Source organism: Acinonyx jubatus, chromosome E4, assembly GCF_027475565.1.
Source record: "Acinonyx jubatus isolate Ajub_Pintada_27869175 chromosome E4, VMU_Ajub_asm_v1.0, whole genome shotgun sequence".
Taxonomy (NCBI): Eukaryota; Metazoa; Chordata; class Mammalia; order Carnivora; family Felidae; genus Acinonyx; species Acinonyx jubatus.
Window position 1 is genome coordinate 56,843,647 of NC_069395.1, and position 23,286 is coordinate 56,866,932.

The window sequence follows — 23,286 nt, forward strand, 5'->3', positions numbered from 1 at the left end:
ACAGGATCAGATTACATGACTGACAGTGTCCATGAGATAAACTAATGGCTCACCAACAACTCCCAACTTGTCCTGATACCTAAGAGGAAATTCCTTCATGGATCCCCAAAGAAGGCACCATGGGATCTAATACTCATGGTCTTTAGTAGCAGCTAGTTTCATAGGCTGTCTTTGTCAGAAGCTGATGGTGTCATCCCAGGGGGTGACAATTTTAAGGGAAATCAGAGTGATTCGATCTTATGCTTTGTTGCAGTAGAGGTTCCAAGTGAAAGGATGTGTTGTTTGTGTTAAAGCAATCCTTCATACACACTCTTCTTGAAGTCTAATGCTTTGGTAATATGGAGTGGCAGTAAGTTCACGGTTAAACTTCCTGGAAAATAACTGGAATGTGCTTATTCTGTGTCCCCATGCAAGTACGGATTGGTGTGCTTCCTTAGCCAAGCCAGTATGCTTGTGGAGATTGAAGAGAATAACACCGACACTCCCTTTAATAGATGAAAGTCTTTTTTTTTTTTTAACGTTTATTTATTTTTGAGACAGAGAGAGACAGAGCATGAACGGGGGAGGGTCAGAGAGAGAGGGAGACACAGAATCGGAAACAGGCTCCAGGCTCTGAGCTGTCAGCACAGAGCCCATTGCGGGGCTCGAGCTCCCGGACCATGAGATCACGACCTGAGCCGAAGTCAGACGCTTGACCAACTGAGCCACCCAGGCGCCCTTGAATGGATGGAAACTCTTCATGAGGCAGGCCCAGGAGGTACCCCCAGGAAGGACCTACATTCATTTCCAGCAATTTGCTACATAGAAATTATTTGAACAATCAAGTTGTACAGCATAGATTGTGACTGTATAGTTTTAGCCTGAAATGTTTAAAAGAAAAAACGAAACAAGTGTGACCAAATGCTTATCCCTGCCTAAAAAAGAACACCCGCATTCAAACGAAGCAAAACAAAAATGCTCAGTAAATAACCTAGAGAACATTTGTCCTTGAATCATATTTTTTTTTCTAGTGTGCTCTCCAAGATGACCTGACTACAAAATGTACCTCCAGGTATTAGTATGAATTAACTTGTTACATAGGGAATCAACAAAACCTCCAAAATCAGTAAGAACTGTATTGCACATATCCACACCCACAGAGCGATAAAGTAGTCAGGTCCTCAGCCTGTGGGTTCCCATGAATCCTCTCCAAAGAGCTGCAAAATGGTACTGAGAGCCTGGCATTCTGTTTGTGCTGCCATTTTGTTATTTGTACAAGTCCCAGGTTCCACTTCATCACCTGCTAGAGAAGTGGTCACAACTCTTCCCTGTGCAGTAGAAATATTTGAGATTCTCCAGTGTAAATTTTGGTCGGGACCCTGTCTGTATTGCCTAGGCTGCTTCTTCACCCATTTAGAAATTCAATTTGTGGGGGCGCCTGGGTGGCTCAGTCGGTTAAGCATCCGACTTCGGCTCAGGTCATGAACTCACGGTTTGTGGGTTCGAGCCCCACGTTGGGCTCTGTGCTGACAGCTCGGAGCCTGCAGCCTGCTTCGGATTCTGTGTCTCCCTCTCTCTCTGCCCCTCCTCTGCTCATGTTCTGTCTCTCTCTCTGTCTCTCAAAAATAAATACATGTTAAAAAAATTTTTTTTTAAATAAATTCAATTTGTTTGGTATATTTCTATGTTGTACCTATATTTCGAAATATACTTATTTCATAAATCATGGTATGTAGTTTTTGGATACTAAAAAACTAAAATTTCTAGAGAAGATTCAAACTAACTCAAACCTCATATATTAAGTTCCTCCCTGTGTGAGACGTACCGAATGCTCTGAGGGGTATTAAGATGAACAAGACACAGTCCCCATTTCCAATGGTTGTGTTCTCTCTCAGAGGAGACATTTATAATTGAGTTTTTGTGTGCTCAGTAAATACTAACCAAACACCTAGTGTGTTCTAGACTGTTCTTGGCATTCAGGATTTAGCAGGGAACAAGACTGCCCTGATCAGTACTTTTTTCCTTTTTTTAAAAATTCAAGCCCAACTAACATACAGTGTTATATTAGTTTCAGGTGTATGGTATAAGGATTCAACAATTCTGTACATTTCTCGGTGCCCATCAAGATAAATGTACTCTTAATCTCTTTATCTATTTACCCCATCCCCCTACCCACTTCCGCTCTGGTCACTCGTTCTCTATATTTAAGAGTCTGGCTTTTTGTTTCTCTCTCTCTCTCTCTCTCTCTCTCTCTCTCTCTCTCTCTCTCTCTTTATTAATTTGATTTGTTTCTTGAATTCCACATGTGAATGAAAGCATATGGTATTTGTCTTTCTCTGACTTATTTCACTTAGCATTATAGTCTCTAGGTCGATCCATGCTGTCCCAAAATGGCAAGATTTCATTCGTTTTTCTGGCTGCAAAATATCATTGTGTGTGTATGTGTGTATATATCCTACATCTTCCCTAACCGTTCATCTATCGATGGATGGATAGCTTAGGTTGTTTTCCTATCTTGGCTATTGTATATAATGCTGCAATAAACATAGGGGTGCATATATATTTTCAAATTAGTGTTTTTGTTTCTTTGGATAAATGTCCAGTAGTGGAATTATTGGATTATATGGCATTTCTATTTTTAATTTTTTGAGGAATCTCCATACTGTTTTCCACAGTGGCTGTACCAATTTGCATTCCCACCAACAACGTACGAGGCCTCCTTTGTCGAATTGTATACATTCTTATTTTTTTAATTTTTAATTTATTTTTAATTTTTTTTAGTTTTATTTTTTAAAATTTACATCCAAATTAGTTGGCATATAGTGCAACAATGATTTCAGGAGTAGATTCCTTAGTGCCCCTTACCCATGGGTCCCATCCCCCCTCCCACAACCCCTCCCGTAACCCTCAGTTTGTTCTCCATAATTATGAGTCTCTTCTGTTGTGTCCCCCTCCTTGTTTTTATATTCTTTCTTTTTTCCCCTTCCCTTGTCTGTTTTGTCTCTTAAAGTTCTCATATGAGTGAAGTCATATGATTTTATGTATTTGGGGAATTAACCCCTTATCAGATGCGTCATCTTCTCCCATTCAGTAGGTGGCCTTTTCATTTTGTTGGTGTCCTTCACTGTGTAAAAGCTTTTTATTTGATGTAGTGTCAATAGTTTGTTTTTGTTTCTCTTGTCTTAGGAGACATATCTAGAAAACTGTTGCTGTGACAATATCAGAGAAATTACTGCCTGTGTTCTCTTCTGTGATTTTTTATGGTTTCAGGTATCACGTGTAGGTCTTTACTACATTTTGAGTTTATTTTTGAATATGGTACTAGTTTCATTCTTTTACATGTAGCCGTTCAGTTTTCTAAATACCATTTATTGAAGAGACTGTCTTTTTTGCATTGTATGTTCTTGCCTCCTTTTGTCATAGATTAATTGACTGTGTAAGCATACATTTATTTCTTGGCTCTCTATTCTGTTCCATTGCTCTGTGGCTGTTTCGTGCCAGTACCATACTGTTTTGATTACTGCTGTTTTCTAGAGCATCTTGAAATCTGGGATTCTGACACCTCCATCTTTGTTCATCTTCATCAAATTGCTTTGGCTATTTGGAATCTTTTGTGGTTCCATACAGATTGTAGTATTTGTTCCGGTTCTGTGAAAAGTGCTATAGGTATTTTGATGGGGATTGCACTGAATATATAGATTGCTTTGGGTAGTATGGACATTTTAACAATATTAAATTAATTAATAAAGTTAATTCTGATCCACGAGTATGGAATTTCATTTGTTTGTGTCATCTTGAATTTCTTTCACTGATGTTGTATAGTTTTCAGAATATAGGTCTTTCACTTCCTTGGTTAAATTTATTCCTAGGTATTTTATTCTTTCTGGTGCAATTGTAAATGGAATTATTTCCCTAATTTCTCTTTCTGCTACTTCGTTATTAGTGTATAGAAAGGCCACCAATTTCTGGGTATTAACTTTGTATCCTGCAACTTTACTGAATTCGTATATTACTTCTAGTAGTTTTTTTGTTGAGTCTTTAGGATTTTGTATGTATAATATCATGTCATCTGCAAATAGTACTGATCAATACCCTTACAGAGAGATAGCCAACATAATTTCAGTTTATGACACAGGGTCCATTGCTAAGTACCCTTTGTAGCACAGAGAGTTATTAATTCTAGCTGGGAATTGGGGAATGCTTCATGGAAAGACTTTTCTTCTGGAGGCTTCAAGTTTCACTGACCAGAGAATAAGAGGGAAAACATGCTAGAAGGAATAGCATGAACAAGTTATGGTGAAATAAAAACACATTCCAAATCCGGGAAGAGCGAATAAATGTATTGATAAGCTTCTCCACTCTACTGTGTTTGATGGGCATGTTGATTATCACAGAGTATAGACAGGACTCAATGCAAGTTGTAAAGAAAGGTTCACTGTTAAGGCAAGTAGGTACGTCTTCTGTTATATCCTGGGTCCACAGACAAATTTTGTGTTTCTCTTTCAGTAGCCTTTTTTACGTCTCAGTAGTTTCTAAAGCATAAATCGTACAGATTTGTATGAAGTGATGAGGCTAAAAGAATACCTCAGGGCAAAATTGAGAAGCACCTTGAATTACCATACCCTATACACTTGAACTTAGTGGGGAGCCACTGAGGTGATTGAGTCGGAAAAAGCTACCTTGCTGGCCTCCCTTGCCCCTTGCTAAACTAGTTTAAGACAGTAGTTGTGAAGGATGGAAGGAAGTTCACAGAACCTAAAAGATCCTGTGAAGATCCTTGTGCTCCCAGAGCACTTTGCGTTGTGTCTCCAGTAGAGCTTTGGTCACCTCGTGAGGGTTTTCACAGTGGCATGCTGGGTCAGCTCGCACCAGCTCACAAGATCCCCTTGTTAGCACCACTTCCCATCTTCACATTCTGTCATGGCAGGAGTATTTACACCACGGAAATGAGCAAACAATACAAATCAGTTTATGGTTTATGTTTTGGTTTTGGACAGCTCTTTGTTAAACAATTCCTAGAACGTCGCTAGCTGTTTATTTACTTGACGTCTTGTAAGACTGTGACTTCTTAGAATAGAAATGTTCAGTTAAACTTTATTTCCTTACCTCTGGCCCCAGTACCTCACATATTATAGGTATCAATACTCATTGAATAAATGGAGGGGGAAATTAACAAATGAGATTAGCAAATTAGGTAATGACTAACTGGTTGTGTGGAATGAATGAAATTGTTAGAAATCGTTTGAAATTCGCTAGCCTGAACACTTGGGAGGGTAGTGATACCACCAGGAATGAAGGAAGATGTTTTTTTAATGTGTTTAAAAATTTTATTAATTTTTATTTATTTTAGAGAGAGAGACAGAGAGAAAGCATGAACAGGGGAGGGGCAGAGAGAGAGACACACACAGAATTCAAAGCAGGCTCCAGGCTCTGAGCTGTCAGCACAGAGCCTGACATGGGGCTAGAACCCACGAACCATGAGGTCATGACCTGAGTCAAAGAAGTCGGACACTCAACCAGCTGAGCCATCCAGGTGCCCGAGCCTCTGACTCTTGATTTCAACTCTGGTAATGATCTCGTGGTTTGTGAGATTGACCCCATGTGGTGGCCTGTGCTGAGGGTGGAGCCTGATTGGGATTCTTTCTCCCCCTCTCTCTGCCCCTCCCCTGTTACCCTGCTCTTTTGGCTCTCTCTCTCTCTCTTTGTCTTTCTCATTCTCTTTCTGTTTCCCTTGCCCTTTCCCTTTCTCTTTCTCTTTCTTCCTCTCTGTCTCTCTTCAAAATAAATTTAAAAAAAAGAAAGAAAGAAAAAGAATTGTTTTATTCCAGCAATAGAAGAGAAAGTCAGATTTCTATAAGGCATTCCAAGCATTGCTTTGGCAGAGAAAAGGAGAGATCAGATAGTCTGGAAGAGAATGAGGAAATGGAATTATTTTTTTCTATGTAAATTTTGTATTCTAAGATGATAGTTTACGAATCTGCTACGGAGAAAGTGAATTTCAGGGGATTAAAGTTACCTCTTAGAATATAAATCCCAAAGAAAAGTTTTTCTTTTCAAAAAAGCTGTTAACCATTTGGGACACTTGGGTGACTCAGTCGGTTAAGCGTCTGACTTCAGCTCAGGTCATGATCTCACAGCTTGTGGGTTCGAGCCCTGCGTCGGGCTCTGTGTTGACAGCTCAGAGCTTGGACCCTACTTCGGATTCTGTGTCTCCCTCTCTTTCTTCCTTCCCCCACTTGCACTCTGTCTCTCTGTCTGTCTCCTCTCTCTCTCTCTCTCTCTCAAAAATAAACATTAAAAAACAAACTCGTATAAAAAAAAAAGCTGTTACTGTTAAAGACTAAAGATGAGAAAAAATCTAAAATTACCTTTTTACAATAAAGACTTGGGGAAAGAATACAAGATACTTCTGAGAGCAACAACACTAATCTGAATTATCTAAGTAAAGGGGCATTCTGATTTATCGGGTATTCTCATTCATAGAAAAATTCAATGTATTTTGTGCACAAATGAGTACTTGTGAAAAAAAAAACAATCCGGAAAATAATGATGGCATTGTAACTATGGTGAACAGTTTATTATTTGCTTTCTAAACGAGGCTCTTGCCTCAAGATCCTATGTGAGAATGTGATTTATTCCATTCTAGAGCAATAGCAGTAATAGAGAAGTTCAAATAAGCTGAAAGATGATTAACTATAATGTGAGCTCTAATGTTTAGGGTGATTTGGTCCTTTGGTACATTGTGGATATTCACCAGAAGATAAAGTAGCCCTTCCGGAAATTTAGGGTGTCTTAATATACCGACTGGAAATTCACTTGTGAGCATGCTTCTACGCCTAATGCCACTCTGGCGGATGGCTCCCATCTCATATTCACCTTGTGGTGTCCTGTATCTGTGATGAAACAGCAGTGTCATCCTCAATCACGGTCACGGAAGAAGTCACTCGCAGAGCTGTGGGATTAGTGCTGAGAGTTCTTGATTCCATTCTGGGACAGGTGTGGCCTAGTTTGAGCAAATCTGATCTACAAACCCATCAGTTCGCAAAACAGATAAATTAAGGAGTGGTTACTTTCATTTCAAAAGGATTTGCTGCAGGGTTCCTTAAAACAGGCGTATCTAAAGGGTGTAATATACCCAAAAGCCCACTGGATTATTAGTAACCAAGAGGTCTAGTTTTTCTACTGGCTAATTAACCAGATTAATGAAGTGTATATATTTGAACATGTAGTCATTTCCTTCATTTATTCACTCCTGCACTAAATCATCACTACTGTTAACTCAGTGAATCTTTCATGAGCATTCTCTGTGTGTTGGATATACAACCATCGTAGTCCTTGTCCTTAAGGCATTTATAGATGCAAGAGTGAAACAGATGTGGAAACAAATCACTAGAGTCAGTTTTTGATGGTGGAGGCAACTGGCCTGTTGGGAGACCACTGTGGTCTAAACAAGGTGAGAGAGTGAATTGTAGGGGTAGACCCATGGCAACGTTAAAGGGAATCGTAAGCAGGCCTTGGGCAGCTTAGGAAATTAAGAGTCTGCCCAAAGTGGTTGATCTTTGTATACAGTCTTTCTTCGGTGCTTGACAGGAAGTCTAAGACTGTCCGTAGAACCAGGTTATCCACACCTATAAAAGGTGAAAATGGTCTGCATTATCAACGCAACAGGGGATTGTGAGGTACATATGAAATGTTATGTCTTTTTAAAAATGAAAGTACAACGTAAGTGATTCATTGTTAGCTGTAATTTTAGGAGTTTATTTATAATATTACGAAGGTGATGACTGTATCTACTGTTGGGTGCCTCCAACTTGGCCAGACACTTTTAGACATTTGAGGGGCGTTATCATTCAGCTGAGTCTGGTGCGCTGAACCTACTGGGCCTTTAAAACACCAAGATATTTCCACTAACTGCTGAAATTTATGTTGCTACTCTAATATATGACATATATAATATAATGTGAAATTTTATAAACTTTCCTGTTTTATAATTTGAAACACACCTATACTGAGTTTGTTAGACCATTGGAACTTGATTTCAAGGTCACCGTACCTGCCTCTAAGCCAGAAGTTGCTGCTGCTGCCTCCACTGCTGCCGCCTGCACTGACTGTCACGGAATCTGGTGACTTAGGCACTCAGTCTGGCCACCACAACTGCCTCCAGACCCTTGTGTGTCCCCCCCGAACTTCCAGTAGCAACACCAGCAGGTAGACGGCCTGTTTCAGTTCTGCCTTCCAGATCTCATTGGTAGGACATAATTTACATGAAGGACTCTAGCCAAGAGGGCGCCTAGAGAATGTAGTTTTTTATATTTCTAGCCTCCATCTAGAAGGAGGATAGAGTGAAGAGTTGAGAGAGCCAGGCTATAGAATCTGCCCGATCTTATTTATGTTGCTTATTCTGAACCATTTGTAAGGTCCATGAACTTCTTGTGAAGAGGGAGAAAAACTTCGGAGCCAGAATATTCAAAGAGAAAGTTTGTGTTTTCACGTTTGAGCTAGGAAAGGGCCTTGTGGCTTTGAAAACTGGAAGAGGTGGAAGTGACTAGATTACTTCAAGTGCAGGTGGAGAAGTAAGCAGGAATCCGATCATGTAGGCTTTTCTAAAGCGTGTTAGAATTTTAGCTTTTCTCTTAAGAGAAGCATCTCAGGTAGGGAAATGGTATAATTCAATTTGCATTGTATAGCCTCACTTATGATTGCTTTGTGTAGCATATATGTAGGATCTAGGAGACTGCATAAACCAGGAAGAGTGAAATCTAAAATCAATAGTCTAGGCAAGAGAATATGGTGGCAGAGTGGAGGAACAGAGAAATAGACTGATGTGGACTATATTTCAGCATTTTATTGACAGGACTTTGTAATAAATTGGGTGATAGAGGTGTCAAGAATGGGTCCCAGCTATTTCATTGTTTTGTCCCTTTAGGGGAGTTTCCAGGTATTGAGCTCTAAGTTTTTTTAGGAGAGTCAAAGAAGATTGTGTCACAATTCTCTATTTTATCAGGATGGGGTAGACTGTGGGGAGCGACTGAGGATGCCTTTCAAGTTTCTCAGTAGTAATGTGACTCCACTTCAAAGGTTACGTCTCCTAAATGCAGCATTTAGGAAAGCCAGAATATAGGAAAATATTTACCAGAAAGTTATGTCGTTTTCCTCTATACTAACGTGTATATGTTCACAGACGTAATGTAAATGTGTCCATGTGGGTTTTGCTAAAATATGAAGTAATTTACCTAAAAGTGACTAAGAGATATGCCCAACTATTTGAAAAGAGAACAAAAGGATCATCATTTTTTATTTAGAAATAGCACGTGTATCAGCCAGTGCCTATTGTTGGTAAGGTAGCAAACAGCTCAGTAAGAGGCCGTGATGAGTATGGCATGTGGTCTGTTGAAGCCTAGTGCAAAAGACAAGATTGAATTGTCTAAATGTTTTACCTGAAGTCCCGTTTAATTATCACCCTCTTCAGGTCCTATAAATTTCGATTACATCTAATTTCTGCCTAATGAAAAGTGAGATGTGAAGCCTTTCATGGATGGGTTCCCAAGCCACATGTCTTAATGATTCCTCATATTTAAGCAAATCACGTGGTTTCCAAAGCTAATGAGATGAGTGTATTTACTGTGAATTCTCTGACGGCTCACTCAGTGAGACTAATACATAAGTAGTTGAATTTAATTTTGCAGTTACTCTTTTTGAGTCCTGTGCATAGGTTCTAGAAGGATCCTAGATTTGCAAAAAGTAGCCTTTGGATCTCCTCTCTGGTTCCTTCTCCTACTTCTAAGTCCTCCAATGTTCCATTATCATGTTTTAGTTGTGAATTAGTCTCGTATTGCTCATGTCCCAGGAATATAAAACTGTAAAGTTAATATCAAGTTTCATGCAAATGGAAAAGCGTTTGAGGGTCAGATTTGGTGGGGTGTTTTTGAAGTACCAGAGGAGTCAAGGAGAGAACTAAGCATGTACTTTTTAACATGATAGGACTTGTTGGCTAAAAGCACGAATATTTTCTGCTTTCAATATGGTGGCTGCTTCATTGGCCTTTGAAAGTTCTATTACCCTTATTGTCTATAAAATGAGGGCAATGTATATTGATTTTCTGTTTTGCTTCTCAGCTATTTGAGGTTTGCCAAGACCTATGCTCCTTCCTCTTTTAATGTGCATCCATTTGTCTATATCACTGCTAACATGGTTACCCTATAGTTCATAGAAGACTTTTTTCTTTTACTTAGAATTTTTTCAAAATTAGACCAATGACCAGGTGTGCTTTTCCACCATGTGCCACTCATTATATGAATATATTCCATAGCTGATCATTAAGTTGTCGTTCTCAAAGGCTCTATAATCAGTAAATTGCACAAATCTCTTCCCCGTTCACCTCTTAAGTGGAAGGTCATTTTCACTCTTGCATATCTCTGTCCTGTTGTAGAGAACAGAAACAGTGTGGCTTTCTGTGGAAGCAGTTTTTCTTTGTCCAGACTTATTTTATGAGTCTGACTTATAATTCAATAAACAATATTTACAATGCACACAATAAAAGAATAATTACATCAATCTTCTCTCATTTGTTTTCAGTATTTAGCTAGTCACCATTCTACTTAGTGCATTGTTTCCATGTCTTAGATTTAGAGGTCATTCCTTAAGCCAGAATTCTTCTGGCACCGCCCCCCCCCCCCCGCTCCCCCCCCTCCCCCGCAGGATTACCAGAGCGGAATTTTTAGTCCTTATGGGGAGCCGTGTATGGGGAGCATTTGACTTGATGGAGCTCAGCAGGCCAGGTTGTGGTGGCAGACAGATCTGCCAGGAGTTTGGTAGAGTTTGAAAGACTGCCGACCTTCTAAATGCGAGTAAATGTGGGGCTTTTCAAGAGTCTCATTTGCTCAGCATAACCCGTCACTTGCTAAAACTGCAGTAACTTTAAACAGTTATTTAGGATATGTAAATTGCGTGTTGGTACCTCTTGTTGCTTTTATGTACCTGATATTCATTTCCGCTTCTTCAGACGGGGGTTTGGTGGGCTGGTTTTCACCGTAGTGTACGAGGAACGGGACAGCATGAATCTGTTAGGAACAAGTAGGGAAAATCTGCCAGGAAGTAGAGGGGGATAAGGATCTGTGGAGGATTCTTCTGGGCTTTCACTTTCAGTATTTCAGTATTTTTTACTTCTACAGACATATATGAAATTTTATAGTAATCAAAACTAAAATCAAGGTATCAATACTTTTTCAAAAACAGATCAAATGAAAGCCTCAATTTTAGTGAAAAGTGAAAGCAAACTATGAAGAAAATACGTGTTCTACAGCTTTATGCTTCGCCATTATCATTTACTGGCACGATATATTGTACCAGTAAAAAGACTTTCTGTGGTTTATTTATAGATTATTGTCTAATCTAAGTTCTTAGATCTTAAGATCTAAGATTATTGTCTAATCTAAGTTCTTATTACTTGATTATTTAAACTTTTACCTTCTAAAATTATCATTAAAAATCTTGAGAGACGTTATATATTTATTAAAAGGTACTTGAATATTTGGTTGGACTGGCTTTGACGCATATCAAAGTATCCCCCGTTTCGGTCTCTTTAGGAAGTGTCTCCTCCCATTTCCTTTCAATTCTGAAGTCCTGCTAATAAAACCAATGGCCATTATCTATTGACTGTGACAGACACTTTTCGAAACACGGGTAGTTCTTCCTTCCGTTCTCACCGCAACCCTGTAGTTAAGTTCCATTTCTTTCCCTGTTTTACAAATGAGAACTTTGAAGCAGGCGCAGAGAGGTTGAGTAACACGGCAGGGTCACACAACTAGTGAGTGACAAAGGCAAAATTCAAATCCAGAGTCATCCCCCCACAGCTGTTGCCCTCTGTTACTTCTCCATCCCGGCTCCCTGAATAGAGATGTTGTCATTTTATGTCAGTCAACAGGTATTTAGCAAGCATTCACTGGGTGTTTATAAATAAGACACAGAATATCGAGGAAGTTTTATATTATGTTAAATGTTGAGAGTCTAATGGGAACTTACTAAAAATAGGCACACACAAAAATACATAAAATGCAAGTCAGAGGGCTCGTACTAGGACCATGAAGTTCCTCTTGAAATGGTGGGAAAGGGAAGATTACTCTGGGAGGAATTCAAGTTAGTTTTGTAGAGGAAAAGGTGCTGGTGGGATTGAAGCTTTCAGGGAAGGTGTGAGCGAGGCCTCAAAGGTAGGTTTAGGCAGAATGTCGAGGACCTTGAATGCCGCACTAAAGGGGCTTGGGCATTAGGCCATTACAGGTGAGTAGCATGATAATATTTGCATTTTAGATGCAAAATGAGAGCAACATGAACAGCGAATTGAAGGTGGCTTAATGGGCTTGGGGAAATAGAGACTGTCTGCAGGATAAGTGGGCATTAACGTGGCAGATAATCCCCTGCTCTTCCCGGCCTCAGGAATGGTTGGAGATAGATTGTATTTCGCATCGTTTTGTCTTATCTTTTATTCTGAAGAGTAACTCTCCAGCAATGCTGGAAACAAGAAAGAATGCCTATCATTAGCAGACCATTCACTTTGAAAGGTAAAAAGCAGACAGGTTTGGACGGGGAAGGACAGCCGCACTCCACAGCATGCAGGAGAGGACTGCTCAGAGAAGACAGGGGCTCTGGCTATGCTGCATGTCAGACACCGTGGCCTCCGTGTCAGGAGGGACGGGAGGCCATGGGCAGGGTGATGGGTGGGGAGGCTGCGTGGCGAGCCGCTCACCTGGGCAGAAGGCAGGTGATGCTTTTAGCCGCAGCCCAGGGCAGTGAATCTGGAGCTTTAGTTAGAGGCAGAGTAGTAGATGGGCAGCTAGTATCACACCGAGGACAAATGGGAAGCCCCACTTCTGTAGGGACAGCAGCCAGCACGCCCCACCTGTCGGCATGCCTCTGGCATCCATGACAGGTAAACAGAAATTTCCAAACAGGAAGACGGAGAGCCCGGGATTGCAATTCATTCGAAGTTAACCGGTGCCGTAAGGAAGACACCAGGTGCAACCCACAGAGCCAGTGCCTAAGGAAACCAAAGTAACAGGCCTAACAAGGAGTCTTTACATAAGAGGAGGCAGTATCCTCAGAAAGACCTAAGGAATATTGGATCTATAAAAAAATAATTATAGATAGTGAAAGCCTTAAACACAATTTTTGAAATTGAAAAAAATAGCAAGTCAGTAGGGTGACACCATGGACCCAGTTTAAAAACAAATTAGTCAGGTGACAGATCAAACAGAGGAATTCCCCCAGAATATAGTACAAAAAGACAGATGGAAGGTATACAAGAAGAGAGAGAGGGAGGATTGAACCAGAAGTCTCAACATTTATTGCATAGAAATAGCCAAAGGAAAGAAGAGATGAAATGGAGGAGAGAAAACAGTAGAAGAAATAGAAGCTGATGTACTGAATTGGACTGTGGAGCGTGGAGCAGAATGACGGGTAAACGACCATTGCCTTGATAAAGAGAATGCAAAACCTCCCAGAAAGGAGAAGAAACTCATTACCTAAAAAGGATGGTAATCAGATTGCAATTGTCTGCAGCACCGTATTTGTCATAGATGCCGTGTCTACACCGTGCGTCGTGTGTGTGTGTGTGTGTGTGTGTGTGTGTGTGTGTGTGTGTTTGTACGCATGTAAGTAGTAGATACTACAGAGGGCTGCTCATATCCGCCCCCACCCCTCAGCTTCCGGACTGAAGTGCCCATTCCCCAGCTGTGTGTTGGCTGCTGACAGTAATTCCATAATTATTTCCCATATTGCCCTCTGCTGAAGAAAGTCACCTTGCCTAAGGTCATAGCCCCTTCCGTGGAGTGGCCTGTATCCAGTGGTGTGTCAGTTTGGAGAGATCAAGGCCTCACCTGTTTGCTACAATTCAGGTTGACTCTGAAGGGTCATCGCAGCTCCGGGGCTCACTGTGGGGTTATCTAAGGCTGCCGGTGTTACTCATTGAAGTTCAACTTCTCCCTCTTCCCACTCCCGTGTTCCTCACTTGCCCACAAGTGTGGATGCTGAGGCCACCTCCCAATAGACTTCCTGCATGCACACCTCGGAGTTGGTTTCCTCAGAGTTGGTTTTGCCAGAGAATGCAACCTGTGCAGTATTCTCTTCAGCCACCCTTGAGACATTGACGAAAATTAACTACGTATCAGGGTGCAAAGAAAATCCCAACGAATTCCTTCAAAGGAAAACCAAAAAGACCACATTCTCTCACCACAGTACAATGTGATTAACAACCGTCCCCCAACCACCAACACACATGCGCCCCCCCCCCCACACCTCTTCAGAATTCAGGTGCTGTGCATACAGCAGTCACTTATATGAAAGTAATATTTTAATGAAAATGGTGTGTACCAACTAAAGTAGGTACAGAACAAGTTCTTACGAAACAGTTTACTCAAATGGAGCCCCTTCCAAGTGTTTCTTCCTAAACAAAATTATAAAAAAAGGAAAATAAGTAGTGACCTTCACAGTTTCACAAAGTACATCTTATTTCACAGAATGGCAGCTTACCACCGCATAAGCAGAGAAGATGTCCAATACCGGGTGCTGACGTGCCAGGAAATTTACGGGGGACAGAATGAATGTAATGAATTTGAAATGAAACATAGAGCTATCCTTATTTTCTAGTTTATCAAAATGTTTTTCTTAAATTCAGTCATTGGTAACTGACATTTGATACAACCTTGGAAGGAAGACTTAAGTAAATAAATGCAAACCTTTAAAATGTGCTCAAGTGAGATGGACTCAGATGTGAATACTGCCCAGCATGTTTGCATCCTAAGCTACAGCCGCCATCGCCCTTGGTGACTTCCATCTCCATAGAGGTGGTCCGTTGAGTACTTTGGTCTTTCAGTCTGTGACCCTCCTTTCTTTAGTATTCTTGCCTTCCGTGTGACCTTAGCCGTGGTGACACCTTAAAACTGGTCATTATAAATCACTGTGACCCCACTGGAGAAGGTCATTGGAAAGACGTGACTGTCAGTCGACCCAGTCGATCAGAGGCCCCCCGCCCCCATTCCCTGTCCTTGGAATGTGGGTTCTGCTTGCCTTGCTCCCCACCAGTGGCTGCTCCAAGGACGCAGCCTTACGCTAGTGATACGGAGTTGAGGACACCCGCACAGTATATGTGACTCAACCCAATTAAGGTTAAGATGTGGCTGGCAGGTACAGGGATCCCTTCATCTTGCTGCCACCCAAGTTCCTCTTGCTTGTTAAAACTGCCGCTACTGACCTCTTTCTTCAGTTTCTCCCTGCCCTCTGACTACCGGGGCCAGTTTCAGATTACACCCGGCAAATGCCAAAAGGGTTGTGAACGAACACACCCTCTCTGCTCACTTCCAGTAATTTCGAGTATCTCATCTCTTAACTTTCCAGCTCACTTCTTCTCACGCCGATTTTAATAATCCTCCCACCAGGAGCTCCAATCCATGGATCTACCTTTTCGTTGTCTCTCACCCCTCCAGCCCCAGGCCCTCACTTTCTTACTCAGTGTAATGTGTGTTGTCCAATATTATTATCATCACTACCTTGAATGCACCTTCAACCCCCCTTACTCCTCTCTTGTTTTGCTGTTTTCTTTTGGCAAAGCCCCGCCCTTCGTTAAATTCAGCTTTCGACCAGATGCTGAGTGTGCCTGGAGAAGAACACAGCTATCCTGAAAGATCTCCCTCTGCGTTCATGACTGCTCACCTAACCTCACTAACAAAGGGCCTGACGGGGTTCCTCAGTGCTGCTCGGCAGTCACATTATACTTTCCCGGTTCATTCACTTTCTTGCTCTTAAAATGTATTCCAAACCTTCTTTTCTCTCCTGACATCCCCAGACCTCCTCCCCGGCCTTCCCCTCAGCTGATGACAGTCTTGCTGCCCTTTCCACCGCACAAGAGAATCAGTCAAAAGAAAACTTCTGGAGGGAACTTTAGACATGTTCCATAGTTTGTTTAGGGGGGTGATTACTGAGTTTATCCATTTGACAAAATTCATGGGGCAGTTACGCTTAAAACCAATACGTGTTGGGGCGCCTGGGTGGCTCAGTCAGTTAGGCAACTGACTCTTGATTTCGGCTCAGGTCACGATCTTACGGTTCATGGGATGGAGCCCCATGTGGGGCACTGCACAGAGCCTGCTTGAGAGTCTCTCTCCCCCTCTCTCTGCCCCTCCCCCACTCACTATCATGTACGTGTACATGCATGCACGCTCTCTCAAATAAAGAAACTTAAACCGATACATGTTATCTATGTAAATTATGTCTCAATAAAAATTAAAAATAACTTCAATAGGTTCCCACCGCTGCACAGAACCACTTACCTGCGTCAGGCTCTGTATTTGGTCTTGTTGCTCAGGCTGGATGCTGCTTGGCCTAGATAAGGCCAGCTCCCCTACTCCTGCACTCGATTCCATTACTCCAGCATTTCCTGCTTCTCCTTCCTGCTTTGTCTCCCTCCTGCTTCCCTTTGTTGGATTGTTCGTATCAGCGTGTAAATGTGCTATTTGTTATTTTTTAATTTTTTCATTTACATCCAGGTTAACATATAGTGCAACAATAACTTCAGAAGTAGATTCCTTAGTGCCCCTGGCCCATTTAGCCCATCCCCCTCCCACAAGCCCTCCAGTAACCCTCTGTTCTCTATATTTAAGAGACTTTATGTTTTGTCCCCCTCCCTGTTTTTGTATTATTTTTGCTTCCCTTCCCTCATGTTCATCTGTTTTGTATCTTAAGTTCCTCATATGAGTGAAGTCCTATGATATTTGTCTTTCTCTAATTTCACTTTGCATAATACCCTCTAGTTCCATCCACATAGTTGCAAATGGCAAGATTTCATTCTTTTTGATTGCCGAGTAGTACTCCAGTGTGTGTGTGTGTGTGTGTGTGTGTGCGCGCACGCGCACGCATACACACACACACACACACCACATCTTCTTTATCCATTCATCCATTGATGGACATTTGGGCTCTTTCCATACTTTGGCTATTATTGACAGTGCTGCTATAAACATTGGGGTGCATGTGCCCCTTTGAAACAGCACACCTGTATCCCTTGGATAAATGCGTAGTAGTGCAATTGCTGGGTCATAGGGTAGTTCTATTTTTAATTTTTTGAGGAACCTCCATACAGTTTTCCAGAGTGGCTGTACCAGCTTGCATTCCCACCAGCAGTGCAAAAGAGATCCTCTTTCTCTGCATCCTTGCCAACATCTGTTGTTGCCTGAGTTGTTGATGTTAGCCATTCTGACAGGAGTGAGGTGGTATCTCATTTAAACGTGCTGTTATTTCTCCCAATTTAAAATTCACCCTCTCCCCCAGAAAAACCTCTCTTCATACCACTTTTTTCCATTCACTGCTCCATTTCTCTTCTCCCCTTTTAGCAAAATTCCTCAGAATACTTGCCTGTATTCACTTTTCCCAGCTCTACTCCCCTTTTCTCTGGAAACCACATTAATCAGTGTTTTGCTCATCTGCAGGCCTCTGGAACCACTCCTGTCAAGGATATCCGTGACTCCATATTGATAGATCTAGTGTTCAGTCCTGAGTCTTTACCCTGCTTGACTTCTCAGCAACATTGGGCACTGTTGAGGACTCTCTGTCCTTGACATTTTTCTTCACTGCCTTCTAGGAGAGGACCCTTTTGTAACTCGCCTTACCTGCTGGTTGTTTTTTCTCCATCTCCTTTGCTCATCTCTCCTTGTCTCCTGGTTTTCCAATGATATGGTGCCCCGATGTGTCATCTCACTGCCTTCACAATCTTACCCAACTGATACCTTCAAATGTCTTAACAATGCCGTGGACCCCCAAATTGTTATTTGCAGTTTAAAAGACTCCTCTGAAAAGTACACTCATACCCAACCATGTATTTGAAAACTTCACTTGGATATCTAATAGGCATTCCAAACTTAATGCATTCAAAACCGAACTACGGAGGACTTTCCCTACCAGTTGAAGATTTACTATAAAGCTATAATAATTAAGACAGTATAATGTAGATACATGAATAGACAAAACGTCCAATGGAACCAAACAGCAAACTAATAAATAGACTCATACCTACACGGAAATCATATCATAACAGTCATCACTGGAGATTGGTAAGGAAAGAGGAAAACTATTCAATATATGGTGCTGGGGTAATTAAATGCCCATAAGGGAAAAATGGAAATGGATGTCCCCCTCAGATGATAGCCAAAGTCAATTCTAGGTGGATCAAGAATTTTATTTGGAAGGCAAAATCTAAAGATTTTGAGGACAATAGAGAAGAGTATCCTTATGTTCCTAGAGCAGGGAATAATTCCTTCAGAAACAGCACAAATCATAAATGAAAAGATTGATAAATTGAATTTCATTAAAATTTAGTATTTCTGTTCATCAACAAAAGACATACTAAAGAAAACCCAAAGACAAGCTTCATCCTGGAAAAAGATACATGCATCGTAAAAAGTGACAAAAAAAATAGAAGTCAGAATATATTAAGAATCATAATCAAAAAGAACAAGAAAAGCCTAGTAGAAAAATGGAGAAAAGACAAGAATAAGCATTTTACAAAAGGGGATGTATATGAAAGGACACTAAACTTCTCTAGTAATTACAGAAATGTGAACTGTAAGAATACAATGAGACACCATTTAACACCCACCAGTATGGCAAAATTAAAGAGTCAGCCAGTATGAAATGTTGGATTTTATGTGGATAACGGGAATTATTATGCATTGATGGTTGAGGGCAAATTATTACAACCACTTAAGAAAATGGTTTGACAGTACTTAGTATAATTGAATATGCATGTGCAGACAAAACTCTTGTACGTATACACTGTACTATGTACAAGAATGCTTGTAGCAGAATTTGTGTGTGTGTGTGTGTGTGTGTGTATGTGTGTGTGTGTGTCAAAAGCAAGGAGTGGAGAAGGAAAGGGGGAAAGAGAAGAAATTAGTTCAATGTCCCTCAACAGGAAACGGAATAAAATATGCTCAGTCATACACTGGATTTATATAGTAATAAAAACAAATTATGACTATAACAACATGGATAAATCTGAAAAACAGTGTTTTGAAAACTAAACAAGGGAATCTTTAAATAAAATTGAGAGTAACGGGCACCTCTGGGTAGACGTAGGGATGGGATAGGTGGAGTCAGGATAAAGTCCCACACAGGGGACTTCAAAGTTGCTGCTTTATTTTAATTCACCTAAATAGTGGGTACACAGGTATTTGTTTCATTTATCAAAAATTTTCATATATATTAAATACCATTTTTGTAAGTAGATGTCAGAATTAAAATTGAAGTTTTGGAAGTGCTTCACTTAGAATAAAAAAAGACTAATAAGCAGGTCATGAATACTCCCACATCTTTCTTTTTTTTTTAACCTCTTGTTTCTTTGACCCTCAATTTGGAGTTATTTGTAACCATTTTCCGCCTCATATGAGCTAGTACTAAAGCTGATACAACTGTAACATTTTGAAAAATCTTTTGAAATCCATACAAACTAATTCATTTTAAATCAAGTTGTTAGGATACAAGTCTTTCACAGTAATCAACTAGGTTCATATTTTATGTGATTCCCATAATCTGTTGATAAAAAAGATGTGATTATTATTGCCCTCTCGACTTTACAACAGGCCACAGAAAAAGCCTAGTGGATGAACTGAAATTTTTCATCGCTCAAAGTTTCATGCATTCGTGCTGTTTCCAGGAAAAATCAGTGCCATCAATGTATACATGTATTTCGTAAACAAATAATTCAAGTGTTTCCTGTAGCTGGTGTTTTTCTTATTAACACTGTATGACTGACTTTAATCTATATGTGAATATGTATTTAATAGGAAATTGCCCGGCATTTACGCCCTGGAACGCTCAGAGCAATCTTTGGTAAAACTAAGATCCAGAACGCTGTCCACTGTACTGATCTACCAGAGGATGGCCTGTTAGAGGTAAGATAAAGAAAGGTAAACATCATATTTGTATTTCAAACTTGTAATTTCAGCAGTTCTGGCGTGTGTAAGAGATCTTTTAATATTCTTGGATTATATACTATTACTTGGCCATCTGATGACTTCAGACTGAAACTTTAAATGACCAAATTGTAAGATGCTGTGTGTAACTCAAAGAATTAACGTATTTTTGTGATTGGCATATATTACGTAGATGGCAATATTTTAATGTATATATTTAACAATAATTTTAAAAAACGAAAAGCTATGGGGCGCCTGGGTGGCTCAGTTAGTTAAGTGTCCGACTTTGGCTCAGGGCATGATCTCACGGTTCCTGGGTTTGAGCCCCGCATCGGGCTCTGTGCTGTCAGCACAGAGCTGGCTTTGGGTCTTCTTCTGTCCCCCTCTCTCTCTGCCTCTCCAGCGCCAAAAATAAACAAACATTAAAAAAAGAAAGAAAAGCTACAGGATTCATTAGATAATGTGAAATGTGTTTTAAAATCAGGTAAAAATACCATTACCTTAAGTTTCTGGTCATAAAAACATGTAAGGAAATTAAGAAGTCAAATATGCAGTGCAATAATATTAAAAGTAATAGTTACCATTTACTGACTATATGCTGGGTTCCATCTAGCATGATAGATAAACACTTTGTATAAATTAATTATTTTACTCTCCAAAGGAACTTCAATAGGTTATTACTATTATGTCCATTTTTTCAGTAAAATAAATTGAGACACAGAAGTTAAGTAGTAACATTCTTAAATCAAACCGCTCCTATAGGACAGAGCCATATGTTGACCTCTCATCTGTGTAATTAACATAAAATAGAAAACAATGAAAAATTATAAGAAAATATTAGTGAATATTAGTCTGGTTGGGTTTTTAAAAAGTCATTTCTAGGCCAACAGCAAATAAACTTTAAAAAACAATTGAAATTTCATTTTGCAGTTTTAACGCTTTTGTATGTCAAAAGGAACTGAAATGAAATGAAAAGACACATGATAAACCGAAGTGATTATAGCATCAATGACAGAAAACGATTGACACCCTCAAAACATATTTAGTTTAGAGAGTATTATGTTTTATGTCAAATTTATCAGTCTTTTTTTTTTTTTTTTTTTGCCTCTCAAGTCATACAAAGAGAAAGTCTTCCTCCACATTTTGTTTTCATTTTCTTACATTGAAATGTTCAGTCCACCTGGAACTTGACGTATGGTGTCGGGTGCGGACTAGTCAGCTGTCACAACATCGTTAAATCCTTCCATGCCTTCACTGTTACTTCTCATTTATTAAAGGCTTATACACATCTGTGCCTGTTTCTGAACTTTTCTGTCTTTTTCAATTGGCCTGGGCCAACAAAGTACTGTTTTTATTATTGTACTTGATACTTTGAAAAAATTTTCTTGCTTTATTCTTTTAAGTTTATTCCTCCACAGGAACTTTACCCTACTCCCCCAGGATGTAAGCGGGACCTTGACTAACATTATGCTTATAAATTAATGTGGAAGTCACTTATCTATACTTGTGAGTCTCCAACTGTGTATGCCTCTTCTTTTATGCAAGCAATAGGGTGCTTTTTCATAGGGGTCTTGACGTGGCATATTAAATTTATTCTCATCTGTTTTTGTTTTTGTTGCTATCGAGAGTGACTTTGTTAACTCCATTAAGGTTTTTTGCTATAATCCAAGATGTTAATGTGATAAACATGTGATTACATGGTAATGTATTCTTATCTAAATTATGCACCCCGGTACGAAATTTTGACATACTTGTGAAATATAAAAATGTAACAAACTTCATTTTATAATTACCCAGGGTATGCCATGTTTATTTAAAATTTTCACCAACTTTATAAATAGTCCTTTTACCTTCTGAGAGTTTAGGACCCATAGACTAGGTTTGAGTACAGACTGTTCAGTGAAATTGAAATATTATTAAATTATGGAATGTATTATTTTATGAAATTTATGAAACTTATTTATTACAAAGCCATTTACTAAATGACTAAATTCTTTCTAACTTAACTGCTTGGGAGATTTCATTGTGTTAATAACAGTGTGGTTTAGAGAATTCATCAAAAACCAGAAGTAGCTGCAGCAGCCTGGTGATTCATACTTGATGTAACCTTGGATAAGTCCCTTTTTCTTTCCATGTCTCACTTTTATCAGCAAAATGGAACAAAGACTGCTGACAGAACCAAGGGATGTTCTCCTAGTTAGGGATTAACCGTTGCAGATTGTTACTTGGCTTTAAATGATAAAGTATTATAAAACACTTAGAAGTCAAAATTATTATCTGTTCATAGGTCTCTAAAGCGAAATTCAGAGCGACATAAAGACAAGCTGTTGGATCAGGGGAGCCCTTTATACTCCTGCTCATTAAGAGAACACCCTTTAGATGTAGGTTGACCGTAAAATGGATTGCCTAATCCAGGAACTTTCCGAAAGGCAGCTCCATTCAGACAAGATGCTAGGACAAAAGACATAAACTGGAACTGTCATTGGCACCCTGGGATTATGGGCTCCCTGTTTATGTGGGGAGCCAGGGAAATGGAAAAAAGCTACTTTTCCTTAATCTTTCCCTCAGGTGATATTTCCTGAGCTGAGTTTATTTATTGTCATATGTGTAGATTTTAGAAGGTATGGTTTCAATTCATATTTTATTACCATCTATTTTATGGACTTATTTTTATAGCCAATGATTACAGCACGTATTACTTGCTGGCATTGTAATGGGATTTCAGAGTCAAACAAGACATTTCTCTTGTCCTTATTGAGCTCACAGTAAGTTTTAAGGTCAGGGATCTTTTTTTTTTTTTAGTGTTTATTTATTTTGAGAGAGAGAGAGAGAGAGAGCGCAAGCTGGGGAGGGGCAGAGAGAGGGAGACACAGAATCTGAAGCAGGCTCCAGACTCTGAGCTGTCAGCCCAGAGCCCGACACGGGGATCAAACCCATGAACAGTGAGATCATGACCTGAGCCGAAACCAAGAGTCAGACACTTAACCGACTGAGCCACGCACGCGCCCGTAGAAGTCTTAACATGAATATAGCAATCGGATTTATTCGGAGGCTCTGAACTGTGACATAGCCATTTTTGTGGTTATAGGAATAAATGACAGTATCTCTGGTATGAGACATCTTATAAGGCTGTTTCACTGGTAATGTTCCGGATACTTCATTGGTAGTAACTTTAAAGATCTTAAATTTGTGCTGTAAAGAAAGCATTAATGGCAAAGTGTATAGCAAAACTAGTTGAAAGAAATTCTTTAATTAAAGAATTAAAGAAATATTAGTTTTTTACTAAGGGCAAAGGATTCGGAAAGGTGAGGCTTCAGCAAGACAGGTACCCTCATATTGCTGAGGACAGCTA

General features: G+C 39.9%; 1 protein-coding gene across 2 annotated transcripts in view; it reads left to right on the forward strand.

Moving 5' to 3' along the window:
* Positions 1–23,286, forward strand: part of NME7 (NME/NM23 family member 7) — a 255,908-nt gene that overhangs the window by 180,179 nt on the left and 52,443 nt on the right. The window contains exon 11 of one of the 2 annotated variants that reach the window (XM_015062301.3): positions 19,806–19,913. In XM_015062301.3, the coding sequence (XP_014917787.2) occupies positions 19,806–19,913 (108 nt within the window). Of the gene's footprint in view, positions 1–19,805; positions 19,923–23,286 lie in introns of those variants that run through there. The other variant, XM_053209845.1, reaches the window with a different exon arrangement.